Source organism: Syngnathus floridae, chromosome 2 (genome assembly GCF_059516105.1).
Source record: "Syngnathus floridae isolate MCC-2025c chromosome 2, RoL_Sflo_1.0, whole genome shotgun sequence".
NCBI lineage: Eukaryota > Metazoa > Chordata > Actinopteri > Syngnathiformes > Syngnathidae > Syngnathus > Syngnathus floridae.
In genome coordinates, this window is record NC_142414.1 from 26,375,060 (window position 1) to 26,399,572 (window position 24,513).

The following is a 24,513-nucleotide window of genomic DNA, read 5'->3' on the forward strand; positions in this document are numbered from 1 at the left end:
CTTCATGAGGCCTCATCTACCCATCACGGTCTAGAGATGGTAGAATGAAGAATATTATAGAATTTTAAACATTTTTGTCATTTCTTGCTGAAATGGTCAAGGGTTGCTCAAGTGGATAACAATCTAGTATTTCTAATTTATTGCCCTATTTATTGTCTTGAAGTGACAGCTTTAACAGGATCGAGCACAAGCAGTGTTCCATTGTGGGGTTCAACGTAGCTAGTTGAATGCGTACACATCGCGATTTTTTTTAAGATTTGTAAGTTTTTTGTTCACGTAACACGATGCGTGCATTTAATTGACTTTCGAACAGAAGCAACTGCGAAACTGGTCATTATGTATTCCGACGCGACGATACATTAGCGACAATTAGATACGACACTTATATGTCCGATTATGCGTAGGACGTGAAGGCAACGTTTGGTCTGGGTTGGACAGGAAACGACAGACGCGCAGCGCGCAGCGTGTCCCCTACGCGGTCGGGGAGAAGAATGGCTCATGGTCTGGGATTCATGTAGATGAGACTGAGCGTGAAAACATGACGATGACGGATACTTTAAAGTAGTTTTTATCTATTTTCCAAAACGGCTCACCACCCGAGACCCAAGAAGCGTGACGCATCTTGCCCACACGACTGTTATATTCCCCCGCTGGAAAGGAGACAACCAGAGGACAGGACCCTCTTTGTGAGTCCCATTTCACTGTAAGTCTTATTTTTCTTATTATTATTACCTGCCTGGTCGTGTATGCGTTCTATTCTCCTTTTTAACTTTCCCTGTGGTGTTCGGGAACGCCCTTGATGGGTAAGACCGTTGTTTAATTCATCCATGTATTTGGTCGCTGAGCCGCACGCCGTTGACAGTGGAAAGAAAAGCACCAGTCTGCCGCATTTCCTCAAACTCTATTCTAATTTCTAAAAGAAGCATCCGTAAATCCTCCGGCCCTAAGAAAAGGATGTGTAGACGGGATGTGGGAGCCCCCCCACCCCCCTCTTCTAATGCGGCCATTGAATGACTCCTTTCTTGGGGACAAGGGGTGTACGTGGTGTTTGGGCCGCCAGGAAAATGGCTGATTTCTCTTATTTCTCATTTATCTTATTTATTCAAGCGTTTAATGGACTTGTGGAAGCGTAGCTGTCTCCACCCTGGCGAGCAAGCGAGGGGAGGCCAGCAGCTTCTGCTCATGGCCGATGGTGTTGTCTCGCGTACGGCCTCATGAAAATGCCAATTTTTATGACAGAGGGCTCTGTTGAAACCAATTGAATCTCTTTTTGTAGTTCATCACTATAAAATACTAACACCGCTGTAATCTCCATTGTTTGTTGATGTCACCGCCCGGGATTGGGTATCGGCTATGTTCACACGAGTTAGCATCCATTCAAAGGTAACAAACTGTTGTCTAGTGTCGTTTCAGAAAATGCTAGTGGTAAAATCTTTGAACACATTTGCTTCAAATGTCTGAAATGACCCCCAACCTCAACCAAACACACACCATGTGGGGTTCAAAGGTTTTTCGCAGGGAGCGGAATGTCATGCCAGCGTCTGGCCGGCTTCCAAGAATGCAAATGTGTGTCATTTGTACTGCAAAAGTTATCCAAGATAAGGTATTCTCTCTCTCTCTTTCAAAAATATGCTGCATGACAAGAGAGCCCTTTTTGGCCCAGACCTTTATTCCCCAGACAGGACCGTTTATGTCCTAAAGCATTCATGATTTGCATTCTTCACAGTGTGGTGGCAACGTTTGCTTCCAGTGGAGTTGGTCGTGTTCTGGTTGATCCCTGTAGTGAGATGCCTTTCAGCTTTTATCTAATTATTTTGCAGGATTCACATTTCACACGAGATGAGAAGAATCTGGAAAACTTATTTTTACTGTCGAGTTTTTATCCCTCTGGGCATTTGGCTTTGCATTATACGCTGAAATATTTCTGCTGCTTAATCGTGTTGACAAATTTGTTATCTAATGTCTTATGTTTGGATTCGTTGACCCAGTTGCAATCAGTCAATCTAAACTATACACACGTGTGATATGTAACAGGATTGTGCAAAACATTTTGTCAGCAGACTTAACTGCCCCAGGGCGCAATGTTTGGGCTCTTGCTGTACAGCTCAGCCATAAAAAAAAAAAAAAACGCAGACACGGATTAGATTTCCAGGCACAGAGGTAAAATATGTTGGAAGGGAGTTAGTCATTTCACAGCTTCTGTTTAAAAGCACATGAATGCTTTGTCATCATTTTTCCTCTCCACATAGTTGGAAAGAAGAGCTAGTAACATGTTTTTCACATTTCTAGTAAAGCTTTTGCAACTGTTTTTGGGAGAGCTTGCGGGCACATAGTCGATTAAATAACGTGAAATCCGTGAGCAATGTAAGACTCATTTTGTGTCTGTCTTGTAACCGCTTCAAGTGTGTCGCGTGACGGGCCGTGCGTGACGATCCAAGCAAGCATTCGAGCAAACGGCAAGCCACCCGTGTCCTTGGGCATAAAATTCCCCGTACAAAAGACAAGGCGGCGGGGTGGCAGCAGTGTACATTTCCTCAGGTTTGCATTTCAACCGGCAGATGCAGCTTCAAACGTCCACTTGGGTGCACTCTGATGGTGCACCAGAGGCCAAAGTGTAACCTGATCCTGCCCCATAGACACAAGGAAATTTGGGAGTATAATCACCTGCAGAATTGTGTGTTGTCTAGGTGTGTCACTAGCTTGTACACGAAAAGGTCTGTTAACATTTTGCTGACCTTTGACAGCAGCTGCCCCGTAGCCTTTGGAAACAAAGGCCGTAGTCAGTTGACGTGAGCGTAGCCTCAAATCTCTCTTGCTTCACAAACTTGTTGGTCTTCCTGTTGGCCTTTTCATGCACAGATATATCAGCACATGCAGTGGAGCTTAAATAAACCTTGACAAAGAAAGCTTGACCTATTTGGTTGCACCTCTTTGGTGGGGTCCTCAAGATAATCAGGGGAATTTGAGCATTTTTCTCCCATGATTCATAATACTGGTCCAGTTCTGGTTCGAATGGAGTTGCTGTAACACCTTAAATTTAAAATTAAATTTAACATATGGCGTTAACGTTACTAGATAAGCTAACAGTTAGCCTAGCTTTAGTTCAGATGTTTCCAAACTGCTGCATGTGAAGTCCGTAGAATTTAATGCAGACCTCGACAGTGAGCTAAGAAAAAGACCTCAGAAATCTTCTTCTGAATGAATGGACAAACATGGTTAGATACTCCAAAATCTTGGAGAAAGTCTTCCAAAATGCTGCAGAGTGAGAATAACTGCCAATGAACCCATCACCAACGACTTTGTTGATGGGAGCAGGCACAAGGAGGGCACACTACCCGCGGATCTCCACTCATTCGTGTTCCGTGATAAGGGGGCAGACTCTGGCCAAGGGTTGCCATTGACCTACAATTGGCTTCGTGCTACTTTACCAGGAAAAAAGTTACCCATTTATACACACAAAAAAAAAAAACGTGTTGTACAGGGTCCGGCAAAATGATCTGACACATTTGTAGGTAAATTAAAGTTTTTTTTCCATTTTCAAAAACTACATATAATGCCGTTTTGTTTCGTTTCATTTTCAAATAATGTTATTTTGGTCTTACGGCTGCCACATTTTCTGCAGTTCGTACGGGATCATGTCTACCAAGTCTGAACACTGGTTGTGTTGCAGTTACAGATTTCGTTCTTCATAAACGTTTCCACGATGAAAGCGCAATGCTCACCGGTCCAATTCATGTTAGCAACTGAAACAAAACAAAATAACATTATTTGAAAATGAAACGAAACAAAATGTATTTTTTGAAAATAAAATTAAAAAACTTTTTTGTTTCTTTAATTTATTTGCATTTTATTAAAACTACAAATGTGTCAGATCATTTTGTCGGACCCTGTAAAATTCCCCGAATTTTTTTTCCCTCCACGGACCCAAAACACACTTTACATGTCGACAATAAACCACAAAACTATCCATCCATTTTCTGCAGGACTTGTCTCTCTGTTAGCGTAACGGAAGTCTGGAGGGCGGGTCTATTTGATTGTCTCCTGTGTGAGCATCATCTTTTAGCACTCTATTAAAGTAGCTTCATGGGTTACTTTTTTTTTCTTCCTGCAGGGCTGCAACCACCGCCTTCCTCCCTCCCCTCTCCAATAATATCTAAGGTCAGTCATTCAACCCAATGATGCATGTGACAGGAAATGCCGCTCTGGTCGTTGTACTGTCACACAGCTGAGAGATGTTTTTGTGGCTGCCATTAAGTCAAGAAACCAGAGGGATCTTGACATCCTAGTTCATCGGGGGGGGGGGAGAACATTCTATCAGAGGTGATTCATTTGAGTTTTTTCCAAAAATGTCCTCACATGGTCACGCCGGAGCTACCGCGATAAAGCCGGAATCCTTTTACGTGTCTGGCTTTAGGCTTATTACGCTACTTCAGAGTAGAACAGCAAAGCGGGTGATGTGTCACATGTCGATATGGGAGGAGGATTTATTCCTCATCATCCCATTGCCGTAATTAAAACATCGCCGGTGTCAACCGAGTTCAACCAGGTCTTGCGCTGGTCAACGGTGTTTACTTTCCCTCAAGTGCTTTTTGGATTTCATTTGAAAAATGCTGCAGACACTTTCTGCGGCTTGTTTTTCCATGAAATATGCACTGAGGCCTACTCCTCCCAGCATCAGATCTCTTGCAATCAGTCTAATATTTGTGAGAGAGCATCGTGGTGGTGATGCTGAGTGCCAAGTTTGTGGGGAAACCAGAGGATGTGCATGCATGGCAGCCTGCCCTCAAAGCATCTGGAAGCAACGGGGTGAAAAGTGGAAATGGGTTCAGGACGTTTAGGTCACTGGTGGTTTTGCTTGGCAGCTCGTGGAAGTCGTTCACATCGTTGACTTTATGGAGGCAAGCAAGGCCCGCTGATCTTCATTGTCTTTTTTGACACGAGGTTTCATTTAGGAGTCTGTTTGTAATAGCCGTGACCTAGAATGTAAGAAAATAAGCAGATGCGGCAGATTGACGCATTTTTGGTACAAAACGAAAAAGTCGCTTGACAGTCACTCAAACCTGTAGGCGTAATCTGGGTGTAAGGATGTTGTCGACGAATAGTCTGGAATGACTCTCAAGCTGAGTAGCTTTCAAATCCCGTTCTGTTCTGCTCTTCTCTCGGGCTGTTTGTGAACCTGGCGAGATGATATGTGCTCCGATACTATACGCACTTCGATAAGATTTGATACAATTTTACACAATATGGCCTTACTGCTCCTTTGTTTATTTTGAACACGTCCATATACTTAGCAAAGTAGCAATGTACAAAGTAGTGATGGCAAAATGAAGCTTCATGAACCAGTTGTATTCTTTGGCTCCTCTAGATGGCAATGTTGGTTTTAAGAAATGGCAAGTCAGCTCTTTGGTGAACAGAGAGTGCCATCTAGAGGTCTAAGTAAACACAACAATGGGTTCATGAACCATCTTGAAGCTTCATTTGCCCATCATTAGTATATAGAAAATTAATTTGTTGAAAACTTCCCTCGTTCAGGGGCTTACTTTTCATGTAAGTAGCTGGCACTACTGCGCCCCCTAGCGTCAGAGAAGTATTGATACTCTGAACTAATATCAATACAGTATGATTTTTATTCATATCTCTAGGCATCTATTTATCGATATTTTGATTCGACCCCTACTGTTCTTGCACGTGACAGACTTCAAATGTGATGTCGTGCAGTTTCGTCTCTGCCATTCCACGCAGAGATGATTCAAACGAGATCGATGTTTCGGACCTACCAACGAGTCATAATTCGGGCCACAGCAAGAGACCGTGTATGACAGAACTTTGTAATGTGTGTCTTCTATTCTCTCCAAACCCTACTGGCAGCTAGCCAACCAATAGGACGCTCCATCAGACCCCACGGGCCACCGTGAGAACATTCCTGACGCAGCATTATTCCATAATTCTCACCATGTGTGTTCTCTCCCTGGCAGAGCATTCTCTGCACGAAGCGTGGAGAATCCCGCTGAGGAAGGGAGATCAGCCCCTCTCGTAATGGCAACCAGACGTGACCTCCTTTACAATTCAAGCTAGCCTTGTGATGTGCGCTACAGGCACTTTGTCTCCGTGCTGTTGGACGTAATAAGATATTATTTGCACTCAAACTGGTTTCTACGTGTCGGGCGGACCAAGAGAAAGCCTCGACTTGTCTCGATTGTCATCCGAACTAAAAGCAACGCGCTGATCAATACTAATGCATCTTCTCGACCATCCATCAGCCGACCGACAAGAATGATCACGGCATTGGTTGGTGCTCGTTTCTCCTCAAGAGGAAGTCCATCTCTGTGTTTGCATTCAAGCCAGCGCGGTCATTGACCGTCCTTTCCGACAACAGTCCCGTCTTTCTCTTTTCCGATGACATCATCATGGCTGTCGTCCGTCCCCCTTTTGGACTTCCCGGCCCAACAGGAAATGAGGAGTGCGGCTAATGGTTGTGAAGCGTGGGCGAACAAGGACACACCTGTTCTCACAACTACAGTTGTTCTGTTGTTAAAGTGGCGTCTTAACGGCCGTATGTTGTTGTTTTTAACCCCCCCCCCCAACAAGGCGTCCTCTCTTTCTGAAAAGTCTCGACTGTGCATTTATGTCGCTTCTGGCTTTCATGCGTTTAGGATTGTACTTGAATGATTCGAAATGTTTATTTGATTTGATTGAACCTTTATTTACCCAGGCAAACAATTAAGAACAAGTTCTTATTTACAACTGCGGCCTGACCCAAAGAATAAGACATAAAACAAGGTTTGTTTGTTTGTTTTGAACATTAAAAGAAATACAGAAAATGATAACTCCATAGTACACTAGAACATAAAAAAAAGAAAAAATGATATTGCATTATAATTTTCCCTTTATAGTAAATTCATATTTGTTCAAAAGGGAGTAGAAGGAAGCCTAAGCTTATCTGACTCTAGCCCTGGTTATATACATACACAATCAAAAATAACGAACAACAACCAAGAACAATAAAACGATACCATATAACAACATATTTAAACTAACAGCCGCAAGAGTCGGTTAAAACTTTTGTTTGAAAACTGTAAATGATGAGTGAATTTAAGGGTATTTTGCTTAGTATTCCAATCATAAGCTGCAGAGAAATGGAAGGAGTTTCGAAACGAAAACTGTACGTACTTTGGGTGTGGTGAATTTAATAAGATTACTGGACCTTAGGCGGGAGGAGAGATAGGGAGGTGACATCCCGAGTATGGATTTGGAAATGAGGTGAAACCAAACGGTGAAGTTGTCGGGTGTGGCGATCAATTAATTTATACAAATCACAGTGGTACTTTAAAGTCTTTAAAAAAAAAAAAAATCTATATATATGTCTGCTTCTCAGTTCCTTTTCACGCCACGCTTTCTTTGTCTTGTGCCTGAGAGCAGCTGCCAGTTGACCCCTGTTGTGGCTTCAGCAACTGTTCTTCAGCAGCTGCACTGCTCCATGTGTCATTGCCCCACCTGCTCCCACGCTGATGGAGTGTTATTACACATTGCACACTTTGTATCAGGCAGCTGGAAGGAGGCGGGGCGTCGGGTGACGTGTGTGTGCTAACAAACAACACACGCAAACTCGGCGCCTGGCGTGTGTTTGCTGTGGAAATATGCAGTCACAGTGTTTCTTTCTGTGCAAGGAGCCTGTGGTGTGAATAGCAGTTGCTGCACAGAAAAAAAAAAAATAAAAATGCAAGGAACAGCTGAGGTCAATGCAAAGAGCTTTCTGATACTTCCCAGCAGCTGATTTCTCTCCCTTCACTTTTCCGTCGACTTAAATTGCATTTGCGGCTGGATGAAAGGCTTGGAGACAATCATGGTCGTAAATGAACATGGTCACATGGTGTTCCGCGAGAGAGAAGCATCGGAGTCAACTTAATGCTTCCAAGCTCAAGTAGCAATTCTTGCTTCGCTCTGGAGTTAATCTGTTGCCTTCTCGTAACAGAAGGATCAGTCTGCTCTCCTCCAGCTGCCAGCTTGTTCCGTTCCTCTGCCGCGATCTTTGAGTTTGGGGGAATTTCCGTGACTGATGTCTTTGCTTGTCCTTTTGTCTCTTTCTCAGCGGATTAAAGGCCCCCGTCAGAGTGGAGCGGTGGTTTCGACTGACCTGCAACCTCAAGTAGGAAGAGGGCCAAGCCACTTCAGAAGTAAGAGTTCCTGTAAACTGGGGGTGACTAATGGCGATAAATTCAAAAGTGCCTGTCAGTCAGCTCATTTAAAAACAAATGCACAAGTTACTGTGATGGCAAACAACCATGGAAGTTGCACTTATTATTGCTTATTTCAAAGCGTCCTCGAAATAAAGAGGAGCCAAGCCTCAGGAGATAATTCCATTTTAAGTGAAACCATGTGAGCACCAACCGTGACAGACTTTGACACAAGAGGCCGGACGGGTTATTTTGTGCTGACCTCAGCAGCGTATTAATGTTTTCAGATGCAGAAATGTATTTCGAGAGATTCATTTGGGTCATTTCCTCAAGTAGAGTAGCTGAAGCCCTTTTTCTCAACTTCATATTCTATTTTCTGGCTTTGATGCATAAGCTCTACATGTTTTGCTGAAGTCTAGGAGGGGTGTGTTGTTTATGCAGCAACATTTTTATCAAATAGGTAGCAGACATTCAGCCCCTTCTCAAAGCGTTGAATCATTATGAAACCTTATAGCGTCTGGGACGGAAGCCATTTTTTTTCCTCTCGTGCAAATAATAGCAGAGAATTGGCTTAGTGCTTGTCTAAATTTAGTTAGGATGGAGTGGAATCACTTTGCATTGACAGTCAGAATTTGATTCACTTTGTTTTTTTTTTGACAAAAGTGCTGAGAATGTCGGCATCATTGTGTTGTTTGAACCTATCCTAATGTACAAGTAGGACCAACGGTATAAAATAAACAAACAGAAAAATTCAGGATTATTTACCAACTAAGGATGAAAATATTTTATTTTGAAAAGTGACCGCTTTTCTCCATTTCATTCATCTGACTGACTCTTAACGCGTGTCACCTTGACACTAATATTAAATCCTCAAGCATCATGAGTAAATAGTTGGAACGTTTCTTTGAAAGGGGAAAAGGTTCCGTTGAGCCCAATAAGAAAAATAAGGTGCATTTCACAGACAATACCTAAGATCCATTTGAAATATAGATTTATGGAGACAAATGATTTATCATGCACAAAAGCGGCTCTTCAATAAAGCCTATTTGTCAACAAACCTTGAGAGCATCATATTCTGTGGCTAACCGCATTACTAAGGCAAAAAAAAAAATCATTCACTATTAATGAAACTGGCTGTTTGTGTGTAAATGTTGAATTATTACATAATCTATGAATCAAACTCACAAACTTTTACCTTGGTCACAAATGAAAATCCAGGATAGATTTAATCACACTGATATTTACTGCAAGTGATTTATCATTTTAATTAAATTGCATTTTTTCTTCTATTGAACTATGATGACTATGTGTGCGATGAGGGAGGTGCAGTTAAAATATCATGACTCCATGAGAGAATGACGATTGCGGTTTGGTTTGGCCGACAATGGCGGATGGGAAATTGCATTTTTTCTTCTATTGAACTATGATGACTATGTGTGCGATGAGGGAGGTGCAGTTAAAATATCATGACTCCATGAGAGAATGACGATTGCGGTTTGGTTTGGCCGACAATGGCGGATGGGTGCCCGGGCCGCTCGACATCATTGAGAAAATTGCCCACCACTCTTTTGCTGATATGACCAAGCGAATGAATCATGTGATGTCGCCGCCGCAGTGGTGACTGGCAATACTTGCAGCGCTCTGTGTTATGTGTGTGCAGAGTGAGAACGGTCACCATGGAAACAAACGTTCTCCGGTTGATCTCGGGGAGCTGTTGTTCATTGCATCTGCTGACCAATCTCATTTCGACTCTCCTCGCTGTCCATCTGTCGGCCTAGTCTCCACCTTCCTCCCCTCTTTCCCTCTCGGTGACCATTTCCGTGCCCCTCCTCGGTAATTGGGTGTGTGAGCCCGAGCGGTTGACTGTGTCATGCTACGCTTGGGTGGGCTAATTTAACAAAGTGTGGCTGGGTAAATGTGCGTCTTCTGCTTTGCTTGCACATTGTCAGTCACAGTTGACTAATGACATTGGACTCGGTTGCCCCCGTTGCACTCTCCTCTCTATTCAAATGGAGGCGACTCCCTCGTTCCCTCCCTTCCGTCCTCCATCTCATCTGCCATCAGTTGCGACCTTCCGTCGTCGTCGCTCCTTATTTATGGCACGTGTCACATTGTGTCAGTTGACATAGAACTCTTTTCGAGATAGCTTCTCCTCATTTTTCATTTTGCTCTTGTGCGGGGTCCATTTACAATCAAATTCGAAAATCTCGATTTAATTGAACCACTACAAATTTGGAAGATTCCAAACAATTTTACCTTGTCTCATCCTGACTAGCTTGTATTGGCCATTGATGAAAATGTGATTTTTCCGGCATAATGGCAGCAGATGAGTCAAAGTTGCATTCCTCTTGTTGGGCTCAAAGGAATGATTGGACAATTGGTCAGGCATTAGCCATGTCTGCAGTCATTGGCCTGGGAGAAACAAGCTCAGTCTGGCTCTCTTCTGCATGTGGAAGGATGTAATCAGGTCCAGGGCTTGTCTCAAACTTAGTCATCGTAGGGGTATTTCACTACAATAGTGTTTTTCATTCTCTTGCCAACCACCCTGTTTCCTGAGTGACTAAGCCAGGAAAGGATTCATTGGTAAGTTTGAAAGTCAAGAGAGTCAACATGGTGCTACTGCTGTAACAAGGCATCAAAATATTAGCATAGGTGGCGACGTCAATAAGCTAGTAGGGGCAAAGGCCTTTTCATATGTATGGATGGCAAGTAAATCAAAAACAATGGATGCCGGCACGTTGTGTAGCATATGGTTAAGTAATACACAATATTTTTTTATGCCAACGTTGTCCCTTCCAACATGGCCGCCACATATGCATGTCAATTAGCCGGGCTGCTACGACATGCTAGCGTAACTCATATTTGTGGAGTAGTACTAGAAGAACAGGAAAGGCTAAGCTAACGGTTATCTACATTGAGGTGGTATACTCATTTTTATTTTGGTGATGGGCATGTTTAGGATTGTCTGCACAGAAGTCAGCTTTGAGAGACTTTCGATGTTCGTGAGCGACAAAGTAACCTGGTAGATACGAATATGAAAAACATTTCAATGCTCTTTTTTTTCCTTTTAATGCTCAATTTCATCATAAACATCTATCACGGGCCATTGGCCGACACAAAACTGAATGCTTTAAGACCCATGGAAAATAAACCTTACTTGCCGTTGGAAGCATCCACATTCTGTTTGGTGCCAAAGTCGTCTTCAGGCAGCATCACTTATTCCATGTCATGTGCCTGAAAATGAGCAGAGTCAGCAAGTTTCTTTTTTCAACTCTCATTGACCCTAGGTATGAACATTTGAGATGTATTAGGAACATGTAAGTCGTTGAAGGCTTCCTATTGTGAGTGTTGGCATACTTAAAACTTCTTGCAAAGACTGAGGGAAAAACGACACACCCCGCTCGCTCTTATTTTCAGATGTCCCAACACTCTGATGAGTGTCTAAAGATAGAAATAGTCTCCTGCTTTTCATCATGTGCTCGTGTCTTCACGTTCTTGAGGGCTGTCTAAAGAGAGCATTGCGACATTTTGTCATCTCTGCTCAGCCTTCAGCAGCAAAGGGACTGGCGATCTCTGAACCCCCACCATCACAACCTCCTGACCCCTTCGCCACCCTTAGTCACAGGAGACAGATTAGTGTGGGTCACGCTCAGACCAAAGAGCAGGACCTCTGCAGTATCGGCAGATGAAAGGCCGATGCTGTCTGGTTGAAAATGATGCCTTAGGACATATGCGTGCTTTCCAAGCGTCCCTGAACCTCCCTCGGGTCATACTCTCTAATCTTAAAAGCACTGGCTCAGATGGTAATTCACTTAAAACTACACTGAGGATGCAATTCCATTAGAAGGACAGCAACCCGCTTTCTGTTTTTGTCGTTTCCTCCCTTCCAGTCTTAATTTTTATTTCAGTTGGAAAGTATTAGCATATTCATTGATGTTCGTCTATGTATGTCTACTGGCAAATAAGTCTGGAAGAACTGCAGGTTGATTGCTGTCCAAACACAGTTGTTAAAAGGAAGTGTTTGCACACAGTTGGATTCAAGCCATTCTGCTCTCCTGGTTCTCCTACACCCAAGGCCAACGTGTAAGCAGTCTAATTTTGCACAAATACACACAATCGATTGTCACGTCTGACGTGTTTGATGTGAGCCTTAGTTCTTCTGCGGTTGACTACTTTGGTTTGTTGATCAGGGTGGCGGAGGCGCTTCTTTGCACACTTTGGATGTGCTAACTCATTTGCAGAAATGGTGGCGTCACTCCAGTCTAGACAATCCAAATTAACCTCTATGCAGATCAAAAGACCATGTGGTGTGTATATAATCCTAAGTAGTCCCCTGCTAGTTGAGCAGGGCTGGAGGGGGTCGTTTAGGTACTGGATCAAGACATTTAGCTGACTATGTGTTGGTAGTGAAGGATTTTACAATCGGTGTGATTCAGTCATGTCACTACGTCTATCTCTTGTGACTTAGTAGTTTAAAGCAAATTGTTCGGTACAAGCTGGCATGGCGGTTCATTCCACATAGTCACTATGATTGTCAATCATACTCTTTAAATAAATAAGGATAAAGGTGATGAGCGTGTCTAGCCTAATTTATTATTTTACAAGTGTGCACTAAACTGGCAGCCCTTTGTATTTATCAGTCCTCGTGTTTTTGTTACGTGTAACATATTTATTCGTTCTTAAGAAATAATCGGTGGATCAGTCTCTTCTGTTGAATAAATATAAAGCAGACTTCAAAATGCAAATCAGCTCATTTAAAAAACAAGCTTAATGAGTCAACGTCTCGAATATGGGTGACAGCTGCAGTTTCACTATTTCCCTATGAGCCCGTAAGAGGGCGCTGTGTCATCACTTTTTCATAGCCTGCAGCAGTGGTTTCACTTTGCCTGCCTCTCTCCACTTGCTACCGTGTGCCAGACTGCTTTGCATGACATTGTCTCCATGGTAACGCAGCATCATGTGATTCTTGTGGTTTGTAGTAGATGCCCACTCAAAGTTTCACCAAAACCTTTTCAGACTTTAAACCTCAGCTAAAATTCACATTTCAGTGTGCAGAAAAAAAATACATTTGCATGTTCAACTAACAACTTGCCTTTTGAATGTGTCTCCTAGATGGAGCAGGTATCAGATGACGAGTTGGATCATGGAGCCGAGGAGGACAGTGACAAGGAGGACCAAGACCTGGACAAAATGTTTGGAGCCTGGCTGGGGGAATTGGACAAGCTCACACAGGTTAACACACAAATATACTTGAGGATGTAACTATAGTAACTTGCCACACGCTGTGTCCTAGCAACTCGCCTTTTTATTTTACCACCTCCATTTTGTTAAGTATACGAGCAATCTTGTGTGGGATTACAAAGCAGATGAATGCCACTTGTTTTGGTTTTACCGGAATTGTTTCTATCCTCTTGATAGAGCATGGATGACGGCAGGCCCCAGAAGGCACTGCAGAAGCCTCCGCTCAGGCAAGAGACGAACATTGCCAACTTCTCCTACCGGTTCTCAATGTATAACATAAACGGTGAGAGCCTTCATCTCGTTAACGGGACAGTTTGCTTTATCGAAAAAAAACTAACGCCACCTTTCTGTTCTTCATGCAGAGGCACTGAACCAGGGCGACACGGTGGACTTGGATGCTCTGATGGCTGACTTGTGTACCATAGAACAGGAGCTCAGTACGATTTCCAAGCCAAACTCTCGGAATCAGAGCAAGCGTGCTCCAGGGGGACGCGGTGCCAGCACCAAGCAGCCGGGCACCAGTGGAGGAGGAAGCAGCAGTGGAGGTTAGTCCCCTTGACTTGCAGGGTTGGGGTGAATTTAAGTTCAAGTACAAACTGAGCCCTGTTTTTAAATTAACATTTTGGCATGCCATGCTTCACACCAATGCATTCAAAAAACAGGAAGTGCCAGTAGCAGCACTCGGGCATCTCCAGCCAACACGGTGCGAGGCGGCAGCGGTGTCACCACCCGCCCTGTGGCTTCCAACATTTCCCTGGACGACATCACCTCTCAGCTGGAGAAGGCCTCGCTCAGCATGGACGAAGCGGCGCGTCAGACGTCCTCGTCGTCCTCGTCGTCCTCGTCTTCCTTCTCCTCCACCACCATGAGACGCCCCTCGTCCGGCTCATCCGGCGGCGGGCAGCACCATCGGCGGACGGGTTCAGTGGGTGCGGTCAGCGAACAGGAGGCTCCGTCCCAGCGCTCCAGCGTCAACTCGGCGTGCGCTTCGGCGTCCAGTATGGACTCCCTGGACATTGATAAAGTGGTGACCACGGGTGGCGAAGCAGATGGAAGGAGCAGCCCCACCCTCCAGAGACAAAACCAAACCAGCACAGAGGTACGGCATGAACATTTAGCTCACCATGTGCTTCTGTGTGCATTTATAATAACACTCAGATTGAAAACCACAATCTGCTTGTTATCGTGTACGTTTAACCACAAAGCATGTGAGATGCCGCATGGAGTGGTTTGCTAATGAGTGTGTTATAATCTTCTAAGCGTGACTGCTCCTGAATGAATTATTGAAGGCAAGGTTCATAAGGAAATACGTTTCCATTCATTCAGTGACGTTTGGCATGCGCTGTGACCTCCCAGACCACCTTGCATGTGTTCATATTTTGCATCATTTCTTCTATCTTCATCAACACACATGCACATTTGCAGCATGTCACACCGCGGTGGGCCGACGGTAAAACGGCTAGGCGGCGCCTTGACTTCACCTCACAGGAGGATGAAGTGGATCGGGCCACTGTAAGTGCATGTGTGTGTCTGTCTTTGTGTGTGTCTTTGTGTGTTTCTCTGTGCGTGCGCATGCGTGTTAACTTCGATATTTTTTTTCTATAACACTGCCCAATATTGTTAGCATGAAGATACATGCGCAATATTAGGAACACCTACAAACGCATTTAATCGGATTAAAAGTCTGATCGGAATCGAAATGCTTCACGCCCGATTCCGAATATTTTTAATCGGATCAAGCCCATTCCGATCAAGATTTTATTCCGAATGAGAGGGGTGGTTTATATCAATTGATAATCTGATTGGCGCGTTTGATAACACTTATTCTGACTTATTATTGATGTCAACACCACACAAATCAACACCAACAAAGTGCAGTCTGAAAGTCGGATCAATATTTTGAGTGTCCATGAAAACAGCCATTATAATTTTAATCCAAACTCTGATTGGATGGAAGACATTTTGTCCATGTAAACGCAGACATACAGTATTGATCAATTCAAGTATGTCCGACAGTGATGATCATAATTTTTTTTTTGTAAAAACAGGAGATTAATATAATATCAATAATATCAAGACTGCACCAGACATTGATTATCACAATATTGTGAATCTAACTTCCACGCTTCATAGCCAAGTATCAACCGCTCACGGAAAGCTAAGGACAGTCGGCTTTGGGGTCAAAATTTAGGATGGAGTACAGTATGACCTTAACTTGACCTTTGTTCAACTTCTGAATGTCCAACCTTTCATGAAGCAATTGTTAGAGTAGAGGAAAAACTATGGAAACACTGAACAGTTTGATATTGAAAAGTTTCCAAAAGCTCACAGGAATGCTTTGAGTGCCTTTTGAGGCTTGCGCTGAAATTTCACCCTAAGCCGAATATCCCTAACTTTTTTTTCGTGTTCAACAATTATTAATGACCCAAACATTGACGTCTTTATTTTTCCTTTCCTCTTGGTTGCTATGTTTTGTTCTTCTCACCCCAAGCACTCGTATCTGGACCAAGAAACCTCGCTTATTCTGAAAAGCATAGCTGGAAAGCCTTCTCACCTCCTGACTAAGGTGATTTTCTTTTTTTTTTTCTGGTCTATATTGAGTTAAATCTCACCCTCTCTGCTTTTCTGCACGTCACCGATGCCTACCTACATCACAATCACTTTTCTCTTGCACTGGCGGACTGTCTGACCTTGAATTTAACTCAATGCCTTTCTCAAGGGTTCTCGTTTTAAAATGAACTAACCAGAAGAACTAAAAAGTCAGATTTTCATTGTGTAGTTTGTGTTGCCGCTTGCATTCGGCTCCATGTTTGGGATACGAATGAGATGAAGTGTGTCCGTGTGCATGCGTGGGAAGCAGCAAAGACGAAGATGTGAAAGGGGATTAAAGCTACAGTGAGACTGTGGAACCTTCTTGACCTTGTTTCACACACCAAAGGACGACTAAAAGCTTGCCGCTGCTCAGTGCGTGTCAGCCAAACACTGCTTGAGTCAGTCATGTGTAAACAGTAGTCTGGGTCAAGGAGGTAAGAGGCTTGAGGCGGGCTCCTCGATACCCCCACCTTGAGGCTAACACACACACCACTTGAAATATTCAACATTTTACCCAAATTCTCCATCCTTGTCTTGGTGCGTTAGTGCTGAGGTCAGTCGTGGTCACGGTAGCCCACCCCCGTAACCTGATTGGTTCTAAAAGAGACAGTCGTGGAAAATGGAGCTCTCTGGATTGGCAGAAGTGCGATTTTGTGGGTGTCCCTCGTTTGGGCACACTCTTAAACCAGAGAGAGAGACTCAAGTCTTCTTTACTCATGCTAGCAGTCTAATTGTCTTCATTTGGCACGTCTGCTTCTTAACTGGAGGTATTTGGAATTTTATGGCGTTACATTTGTAAGTTAGATGTTTCAGTCCTATCATTGGCTTTGTGAAGTGATCCCACGCTCATCAGAATCCCGTAACGCTCTCCCCGGGATCCCCTCGTATTGTCTCGTTTTTCCTTCATACAAGGGATCAAAGGGAGCTGCTGCTGCTCCGAAAGAATCGAGAAGAGAAGCGCCATATTTGATGGAACAGATAGATATCGGAAGGAAATCGGCTTTTCCAGCGGACCGATGTTGATGAGATTTGTCTTTACGGCGTTTGTTTTGGATCCATTATTCACTCGGGGACACAAGGAGGTGTTTTGTTTGCAACCCGCAGAATGGAGGTGATGGCATCTTGTTGGAGGGGGCAGGTGGGTTAAGCAAAACCGTTTCGGTGGCGCCATTACATTGTTGCGTTGAAGGTGGACGTTGAGTCTTAAGGGACTTCACGAGGATGGCGAGGAGGTTTAGAAATAGTCCAACGCGTGCGTGGATTAACCGCGCTGCTATTTCAACCATTCAGGAGGAGCACGCCGCCAAGCTAAAGGCAGAGAAGATCCGAGTGGCCCTGGAGAAAATCAAAGAGGCGCAGGTCAAAAAGGTAAAGCCCTCCTTCCTTTTGTGTGTCATCAGAAGCTTCTCCGACTCGTGTTGATACGGCTGTCTTGTCACATTGGCTGCATCCTGCATTCCTTTGTGAACTTCATTCACAGCCCCGAAAGTAGGTCATTGCAGCATTTGATTGTGAGCGTGCATCTGCAAGAGGTTGCAAAAGAGATATAGGGTGCATGCATTTGAAGCTTCCCCGGTTTCTTCAAGAAACCAGGAGCGATATCATTTAAAAGTAAAAAGGCTTAAGAAGTGAAATTCAGAATGCTCCACTGTTTTACAAATATTTCACAATTTTGTGGGTCCTTTTGTCATTGAAGCTTTCAAAGTAAGGGTCATTTCTGTTTTTAAGTGGCTTGGCCAGACGTGCCAAACTCCCCATGTATGTCTGCGGCTTTCTTCGTGTTGTCATTCGTCCAAATTTCTCCTCAACCCACATGCTGGGATCAGCTCGAGGAAATGTCAAGCATTTGAGGGGGTTTACTCAAGCCGCTCACATGCTCGTCACGTTCAAGTCGAGTTTAATCTTCTTCGACTTTTGCTGAGATTTAGATGCAAAACCAGATTACTGGAAGTTGGTCTTTCATGGTCACACTGTGACCCGTTAATACCTCAGTGTTTGCAACCCGCCGGATCCAAAAACTAGGTCGCGTAAAATATATATTGAGGTACAGTTGCTCAAACCATCTTTGACCTCCCCAGCTGGTGATCAGGGTGCACATGTCGGACGAGAGTTCCAAGACCATGATGGTGGACGAGCGGCAGACGGTCAGGCAGGTGTTGGACAGTCTGCTGGACAAGTCGCACTGTGGCTACAGCCCAGATTGGTCGCTGGTGGAAACCATTACTGAGCTGCAGATGGGTAAGAAGATCCTTTAAGTCGGTCCTTCTCAAATCGGAAGGGGGAGGAAATGTTCTTCCAAGGGAGGGGCTGAAAGAAAGTCATTGAGAAGCATTGCCTTCAGTGAATCGAATCAAAATTGTTGAGAGAATGAATGCGTGTGACTCGTTGCTACTTCTAAGATGTTAAATAATCCGGAAGAAGGTAGAATTCCCCAGAGGGCAAACATTGCTGTGTCTGAGTTAAACTCATCACTCTGAGGATGATCAAAAAATAATAACCGATTTGAATCAGCACCAAAGAGTAACAAACTTAATTTTTTGCATAGTATCTCTCAGATGTAAGGCACTATGTAGTGATTCAGAAAATAAATAAATAAATAAATAAATAAATAAATAAATAAATAAATGACTGGATGGGTGAATGAATAAATAAATAAATAAATTGTAAATAAATAAATAAAAGCGGCATTTTTCAAAATGTCCTTTATTTACCTATCATTTACCTATTATTTATTTATCAAGATTAAAATGCATAATCTTGACCGGGAAAACAAAACCTGCTGAAAACATCTTGTCTTCTCTCTTTGTCAGAACGTATTTTCGAGGATCACGAGAACTTGGTGGAAAATCTGTTGAACTGGACGCGGGACAGTCACAACAAGCTCATGTTCATTGAGCGCATCGAGAAATACGCGCTTTTCAAGAACCCACAGGTATCTTGACCTCCATGCAAGCAGGAAGGAGATTGCTTGGATGCGAAATACTCTTGTCAGGCTACACATAGTTCATGCATACGTAAAGAGCAAACAAGAGCGTGTGTTTGTGCTGGAGAATTAGAAGTAGGTCAAATCTCGAAAGTAAATGGAAATAAATGATTTATTGGAACATGTGAGCCACCTAGCTTAAAAGGGAAGTCAAGCCCAAAATTGTCTTTTCAATCATTTGTTGTGTTTCCCTCCACTAGTCCAATCACATTCTGATGAATATGACTTAAGCAGAAAAATATTTATCCATTTTGGTTGAGCTACAGAAAACTGCTGAGCCGTAATTAGTCGTGACCTGCGACAAAATGGCTGCCCCGAAATGGATAAAAACAAGTTGATTTTGCGTGTTTAATTCATATTCCACAAACAAAACATTCATCAGAACATATTTATCGCAAAGAACATTTTGAGATTGACTTCCCTCATCTCCTTCCTCCCTCCCTTCTCCATCCAGAACTATTTGTTGGGCCGTAAGGAGACTTCCGAAATGGCTGACAGAAATAAGGAAGCTTTATTAGAGGTGAGATGAACAACCACATCATGATGTTTTCCTTCGAGGGGAATAAACGAGACTTTTTCAACATCCATTTTCAGGAGTGCTTCTGTGGTGGTTCCGTGTCAGTGCCTGAGATTGAAGGTGTGCTGTGGCTGAAGGACGATGGGAAGAAGTCATGGAAGAAGCGCTACTTTCTCCTCAGGGCTTCTGGAATCTACTATGTCCCCAAAGGCAAAGCTAAGGTGGGACCTCATTGCAATTTCTGTGGAGATTAGTTTCAGTTTCCGCACCTTCAAGGTTGATCTTATGCACATCATCTCTTTTCCCTGAAGGCATCCAGAGATCTCGTGTGCTTCCTGCAATTGGACCACGTTAACGTCTATTACGGTCAAGACTATCGCAGCAAATATAAAGCACCGACCGACTACTGCCTGGCTTTGAAGGTAAACTCAAAAATTGTACTTCACGGTGTGTCTTCATCGTTCTTCAAAATGCGTTGTTGTCACACAGCATCCACAGATCCAAAAGAAATCACAGTATATTAAGTATTTGTGCTGCGATGATGTCAGGACCTTGCACCAGTGGGTGAATGGAATTAGAATTGCAAAGGTAAGCTCCAAAACATCAGATTTCTGCCCAAAACAAATGATTTTTTGGTGTCAAAACCTCTCTGGGATTGTTTTTCTGCATCCAGTATGGGAAACAGCTCTATATGAACTATCAGGAGGCCATGAAAAGAACAGAGGCTGCCTATGATTGGTCCTCTCTATCTACCTCGAGCATCCGATCAGGATCCAGTTCTGCAAGCATACCCGGTAGGCCATTTTAAATAGGAATCATCCACTTCAAGTTCAGAATCTATTTCCCCATCCTTATTTGTGCTTCCAGAATCACAATCGAATCATTCAGACAGTGGCGTGGACACGGGGTCTGCTCATGGTCGCTCCCAGAGTGTTGTGAGTTCCATCTTCTCAGAGGCATGGAAGAGAGGCACTCAATTAGAGGAAAATACCAAGGTATTTTTATTTATTTTTTAAGGAGAAATTCCATTTCGGTAGTCGACACCTGATAACCGCATGTTCTGCTTGAAACAGATGCGAATGGAGGCTTCCAGAGGAGCCACGTTGCCACACGCCTCCCACAGTCACCGCCACCACAGCCAACATTCAGTCGATCACTCCGCAACGGCTCCTCCATCTCAACCTCTTCAGCCTCCGGCTCATCCCCAGCAACAACTTCAGCCACGGACAGTTGAGCAGCACCTGCCTCCTAAGCTACAGTCTCCTCAACAAGTCTCGCAGCCACAGTCACCTCAACGCTTGCAGCAGCAGCAAACACAGGAGCCCCTCACCATGAGCGGCTCCAGCCAACAGCCGCCACACCCTGTGAGCAGCTCCAGCCAACAACCGCCACACCCTGTGAACAGCTACAGCCAAATGCCTCCACCACCATCACTACAACAGCAGCAGACGCACGCAAACTACAATCAGCCGCTACAGAAAGTCAACAACTACAATGTTGCGCCGTCCCAACAGCCACCACAAAGCCACGAGTGTCCCCCACAACAACAGACAGCACCTCCACCACCTCCACCTCCTCCTCCTCCTCCACCACCTCCTCCACCACCCCCAGTCCAACCCATGTCACACTACTCTCCAGCTCTCAACATGTACAAGTTCAGTACAATAACCAGGCTGCAGAACCAGAACCAGGCTGGCAGTCACCACAGGATGCAACCTCCCCCATCGCAGACAGCGCCCACCGCAAAGGTGCACATCAAACCAAATGTCAATCACATTGCAGCAAGGACTAATGTCCCGCCCCCTCCTCCTCCTCCACCGCCACCTTCGATGCCAACCCCCGGCTCCGCCATGGCTGCACTGAAGTTCGGCCCTCCGAGTCCAAACGCCCTGGCTGCCTTCATGGGTCCACAGAGCAATGGAGTAGCATTCCCACCCCCTCCTCCCCCGCCCCCGTCAACGGCAGCCCCCATCAGCCAGTCGACGTATCCGATCACTCTCAAGCATACACTGAAAGAAAGGTTTCCCAGCCCACCACGAGATCTCCTGTCTGCAAACGGAGAAGTTGAAGACTCCCCGCTTCCTGCTCCTAATCCATCACCGCCGCCTCCACCACCACCTCCTCCTCCACCACCACCACCACCTCCTCCCCAGCAGCTTCCGGCGGCGGCGCAGTTCCCACCACCTCCACCGGCGGCAGCACCCAAATCCTTCAGCCCAGGATTTGTTCCTCATACTGCCCCCAAACCTGTGTCACCTGTCTCACCATTCCCACCAGCCCCGCCACCATCCACCATGGGTGGGCTACCACCCCCGCCGCCCCCTCCTCCACCCGCACCCCTCAAGAAGCAGTTTAGTCTCCAGACAAGCTACACCTCCAACCAACCTCCGCCGACTCTTCCCAAGCAGCACAGTCTGTCGAAGCCCCCTCCTGTTTCCACGGGACCCCCCCCTGTTTCGTCTTTGGTGAAACAGCTGGCGAGTCAGTTTCCAGGGGCTTCCACCCAAGTCGCCAATCACTCGGAGAACACCAAAGTTCCCGTCTCCCCACCTGCGGTCAAGTCCAAACCAAGATGGCAGCCTGTTGGCAGTCAGCAGCTGCAGTCGTCAGAGTTCCCACCCCCTCCGGACATTGCCAACAGTAGTGGTTTTCCAGCTCCGCCATTAGCACCACCCTTGGCCCCCGCCTCTTGTCCAACGCCACCACCCCCGCCGCTTCCTTCTGGGAACAAGGGATCACCTGCGAGGACGTCACCCTCCTTTCTAGGAGGTAAACAACCTCCTCCCACCCCCCAGAGAAACTCCAGCATCAAATCTAACTCGTCTGCGTCCTATGAAGAATCCAGGAGGAACCTCCTCAGTAAGTTTGCCCCGCAGAGCAACACGACGTCATCCTCCCTACCTTCCGCAACTGGGTCTCCGTCAAAGGATCCCTCAGGGGGACCCCGTGCACCACCGAAACCCGGCAAGCTAAACCTGGCCAACCTGCCCTTGGCTCTTCAGGCCAAAGTCAGCCAGGCGAAGAATGACTTCCCCTCTCCGCCATCCGAGTGTGTCAACTTCCCTCCTCCGCCGCCACCTTCTGAGCTATTCCCACCTCCTCCTGGGAGTGATTCTAGTAGTGGACCTCCAAGAGTAGCTGTGGTGAACCCCCAGCCTCAAGCCCCTCCTCCGCCTCCCCCTCCCCCACCAGTTTCTAATATGAACAACTCCACTTGGGGTAAGAGCTCCCTGAAAAAGACTCCTCCGCCAACATTTGTGCGCCGTAGCAACACCACACCAGAACCCCCACCGCTGTCACCACCGCCCCAGCTACCTCCACCCACCTCACCTAAGGGCACCTCAGGCCAGCCCAACTTCCTCGCCGATCTAAACCGGACCCTCAAGCGAAAATCTGTGGGCAGGCAAGGCAAAACGGACCCTGCTGGGACGATGGATGACATGGCGCTGCCGCCGCCTCCCCCCGAGCTGCTCCTCGAACAGGAAAAGCAAAGCAACGGAGGAAATGACGGCTACATGTCCGGGAACATCTCAGGCTATGCAACGCTCCGACGAGGACCCCCACCCGCACCGCCGAAACGGGGTGATGCCACCAAGCTTACTGGGTAGTGATGGAAAAAAGTTTTACGTTTGGGATCACAAATTGCTATCGTACTGTATATACCAAAGGTATTTCTGAATTTGGTTTTTCAAATGCTCAGGATTTTACTTCTCAACGTTTGGACTCAGTATGTACTTTTGAATTTACCTTACCCTTCCATTCCTGTTTTTTTCTGCTTACGCCTGTCTGATTTATGTGCTCGCAGACCCTGCAGATATGATTATATCATAAAATTTGGGTCATTATTCGAATATCTCGGAACTCAGTATCGAGTTTGCCACCATGTGCTATTTTTTACAGGGTATTACATGACCAGGCAATCATGTAAATACACTGTGCAAAGAATGAGTTTCTGGCAATTTGAATAATGTAAATAGTTAATAAAAAGAGTTCCTGGAAATTTGATTAATGCCCAACATTTGAAGATAAAATCCTATCTGCAGACTCAAATAGGCGCAAGCATAAAAAACTGGAAAACCAAAATCTTGTACATTGAGCATTTGAACTAAATTACAAATGAATTTGGTGAATAGGATTAAATTCAGGTTGGACCCAAACCAAATCTTCTGTTGCTGCGTATTGCAAAAGGCAAAAAAAAAAAAAAAAGACCTTGTTCTTGTAAATTTGTGTGATTGAGTGTCATACAAACATGCATTGAGCAATGAGTTACATGCATGAGTAAGATACGCCCATGTGGATTAGGGCTTGTTTGCTTTTGTGACCAATTATTTAAATGATCAATTGAAGTATTTTTTAGTTTGGATCAATGGAGGTCTGGTCAGATATGATCACGGAATGTATATCTGAAGTTACAAATGACATCCACAGTGTCAACAACATACAGTCCAGCTTCAAATCAGCTAAAATATTCTAAATGTGGTGTCTTATTATCCCGTGACAAAAGCAAAGAAGGAGGCCTTATTCTTTAAGTCTTGCACAGTGTGTGAGGGGGGGGGGGGGGTCTGAATGCTCATCAGACTGGAGTAAAATACTTTCCATGGACTTGTCAAAAAAATTGGAGGGCAATTGTTGTGGAGTGCCCCCACCACCCCCATATTTCTTAATCCGTTTGTATAGTTGCTGCAGCAGCTGCTTCCATGCTGCCCCCCCCCCCCCCCCCCCCCCCCCCCCCCCCTCTCATCATAACAATCCAGGAAGCAGGCTGGATTCATCCAGGCGAAGGAAACTTCCCAGGATACTTACTGTACAGTACATCAAATCATGTGACGAGGACAAGAGACTTGAACGTTGCTCTCGTATCGTTGGGTATTTTGCAGCTGCGTTGTTTGTGTTGCCAAGTTTTCAACCTAACTGCTTGCAGCGGTGCCTTCATTTTCATCAAGATGCTTGCTTACCCAACATATTTTCATCACTAGTAAAGATGAAATATTGGAATTTGTTGAAGG

General features: G+C 45.0%; 1 protein-coding gene and 1 long non-coding RNA gene across 7 annotated transcripts; one reads left to right on the top strand and one right to left on the bottom strand.

Annotated features, from left to right (window-relative positions):
* The first annotated feature begins 253 nt into the window (after positions 1 to 253).
* Positions 254 to 24,221, top strand: raph1b (Ras association (RalGDS/AF-6) and pleckstrin homology domains 1b). Of its 6 annotated transcripts, XM_088363861.1 has the most exons (19): positions 254 to 703; positions 4,112 to 4,158; positions 8,090 to 8,174; positions 13,287 to 13,406; positions 13,593 to 13,698; positions 13,778 to 13,960; positions 14,078 to 14,514; positions 14,841 to 14,927; positions 15,907 to 15,981; positions 17,298 to 17,375; positions 18,086 to 18,245; positions 18,818 to 18,939; positions 19,445 to 19,510; positions 19,585 to 19,728; positions 19,819 to 19,929; positions 19,997 to 20,095; positions 20,181 to 20,301; positions 20,375 to 20,502; positions 20,581 to 24,221. In XM_088363861.1, the coding sequence occupies exons 4-19, from the start codon at positions 13,287 to 13,289 to the stop codon at positions 23,113 to 23,115; spliced, it is 4,572 nt and encodes a 1,523-aa protein (XP_088219987.1). In that variant the 5' UTR covers positions 254 to 703; positions 4,112 to 4,158; positions 8,090 to 8,174; the 3' UTR covers positions 23,116 to 24,221. The 6 variants fall into 6 exon arrangements, with proteins under 6 accessions (XP_088219987.1, XP_088219978.1, XP_088219994.1 ...); XM_088363852.1 differs by lacking the exon at positions 4,112 to 4,158; XM_088363868.1 differs by lacking the exon at positions 4,112 to 4,158 and having other exon boundaries at positions 254 to 686.
* LOC148402882 (uncharacterized) lies at positions 4,123 to 6,411 on the bottom strand. Its single transcript, XR_015854723.1, has 3 exons — positions 5,953 to 6,411; positions 5,061 to 5,176; positions 4,123 to 4,976 (listed from the first exon to the last, which is right to left on the bottom strand). It is a non-coding gene; the product is annotated as an uncharacterized LOC148402882 (long non-coding RNA).
* Positions 24,222 to 24,513: the final 292 nt, after the last annotated feature.

Coding starts and splice junctions, on each gene's coding strand:
- raph1b (XM_088363861.1), top strand. CDS start 13,287: ATGGAGCAGGTATCAGATGACGAGTTGGATCATGGAGCCGAGGAGGAC. Junction 18,246..18,817: donor CATTACTGAGCTGCAGATGG/GTAAGAAGATCC, acceptor TCTCTTTGTCAG/AACGTATTTTCGAGGATCAC. Junction 19,729..19,818: donor TCCCCAAAGGCAAAGCTAAG/GTGGGACCTCAT, acceptor TTTTCCCTGAAG/GCATCCAGAGATCTCGTGTG.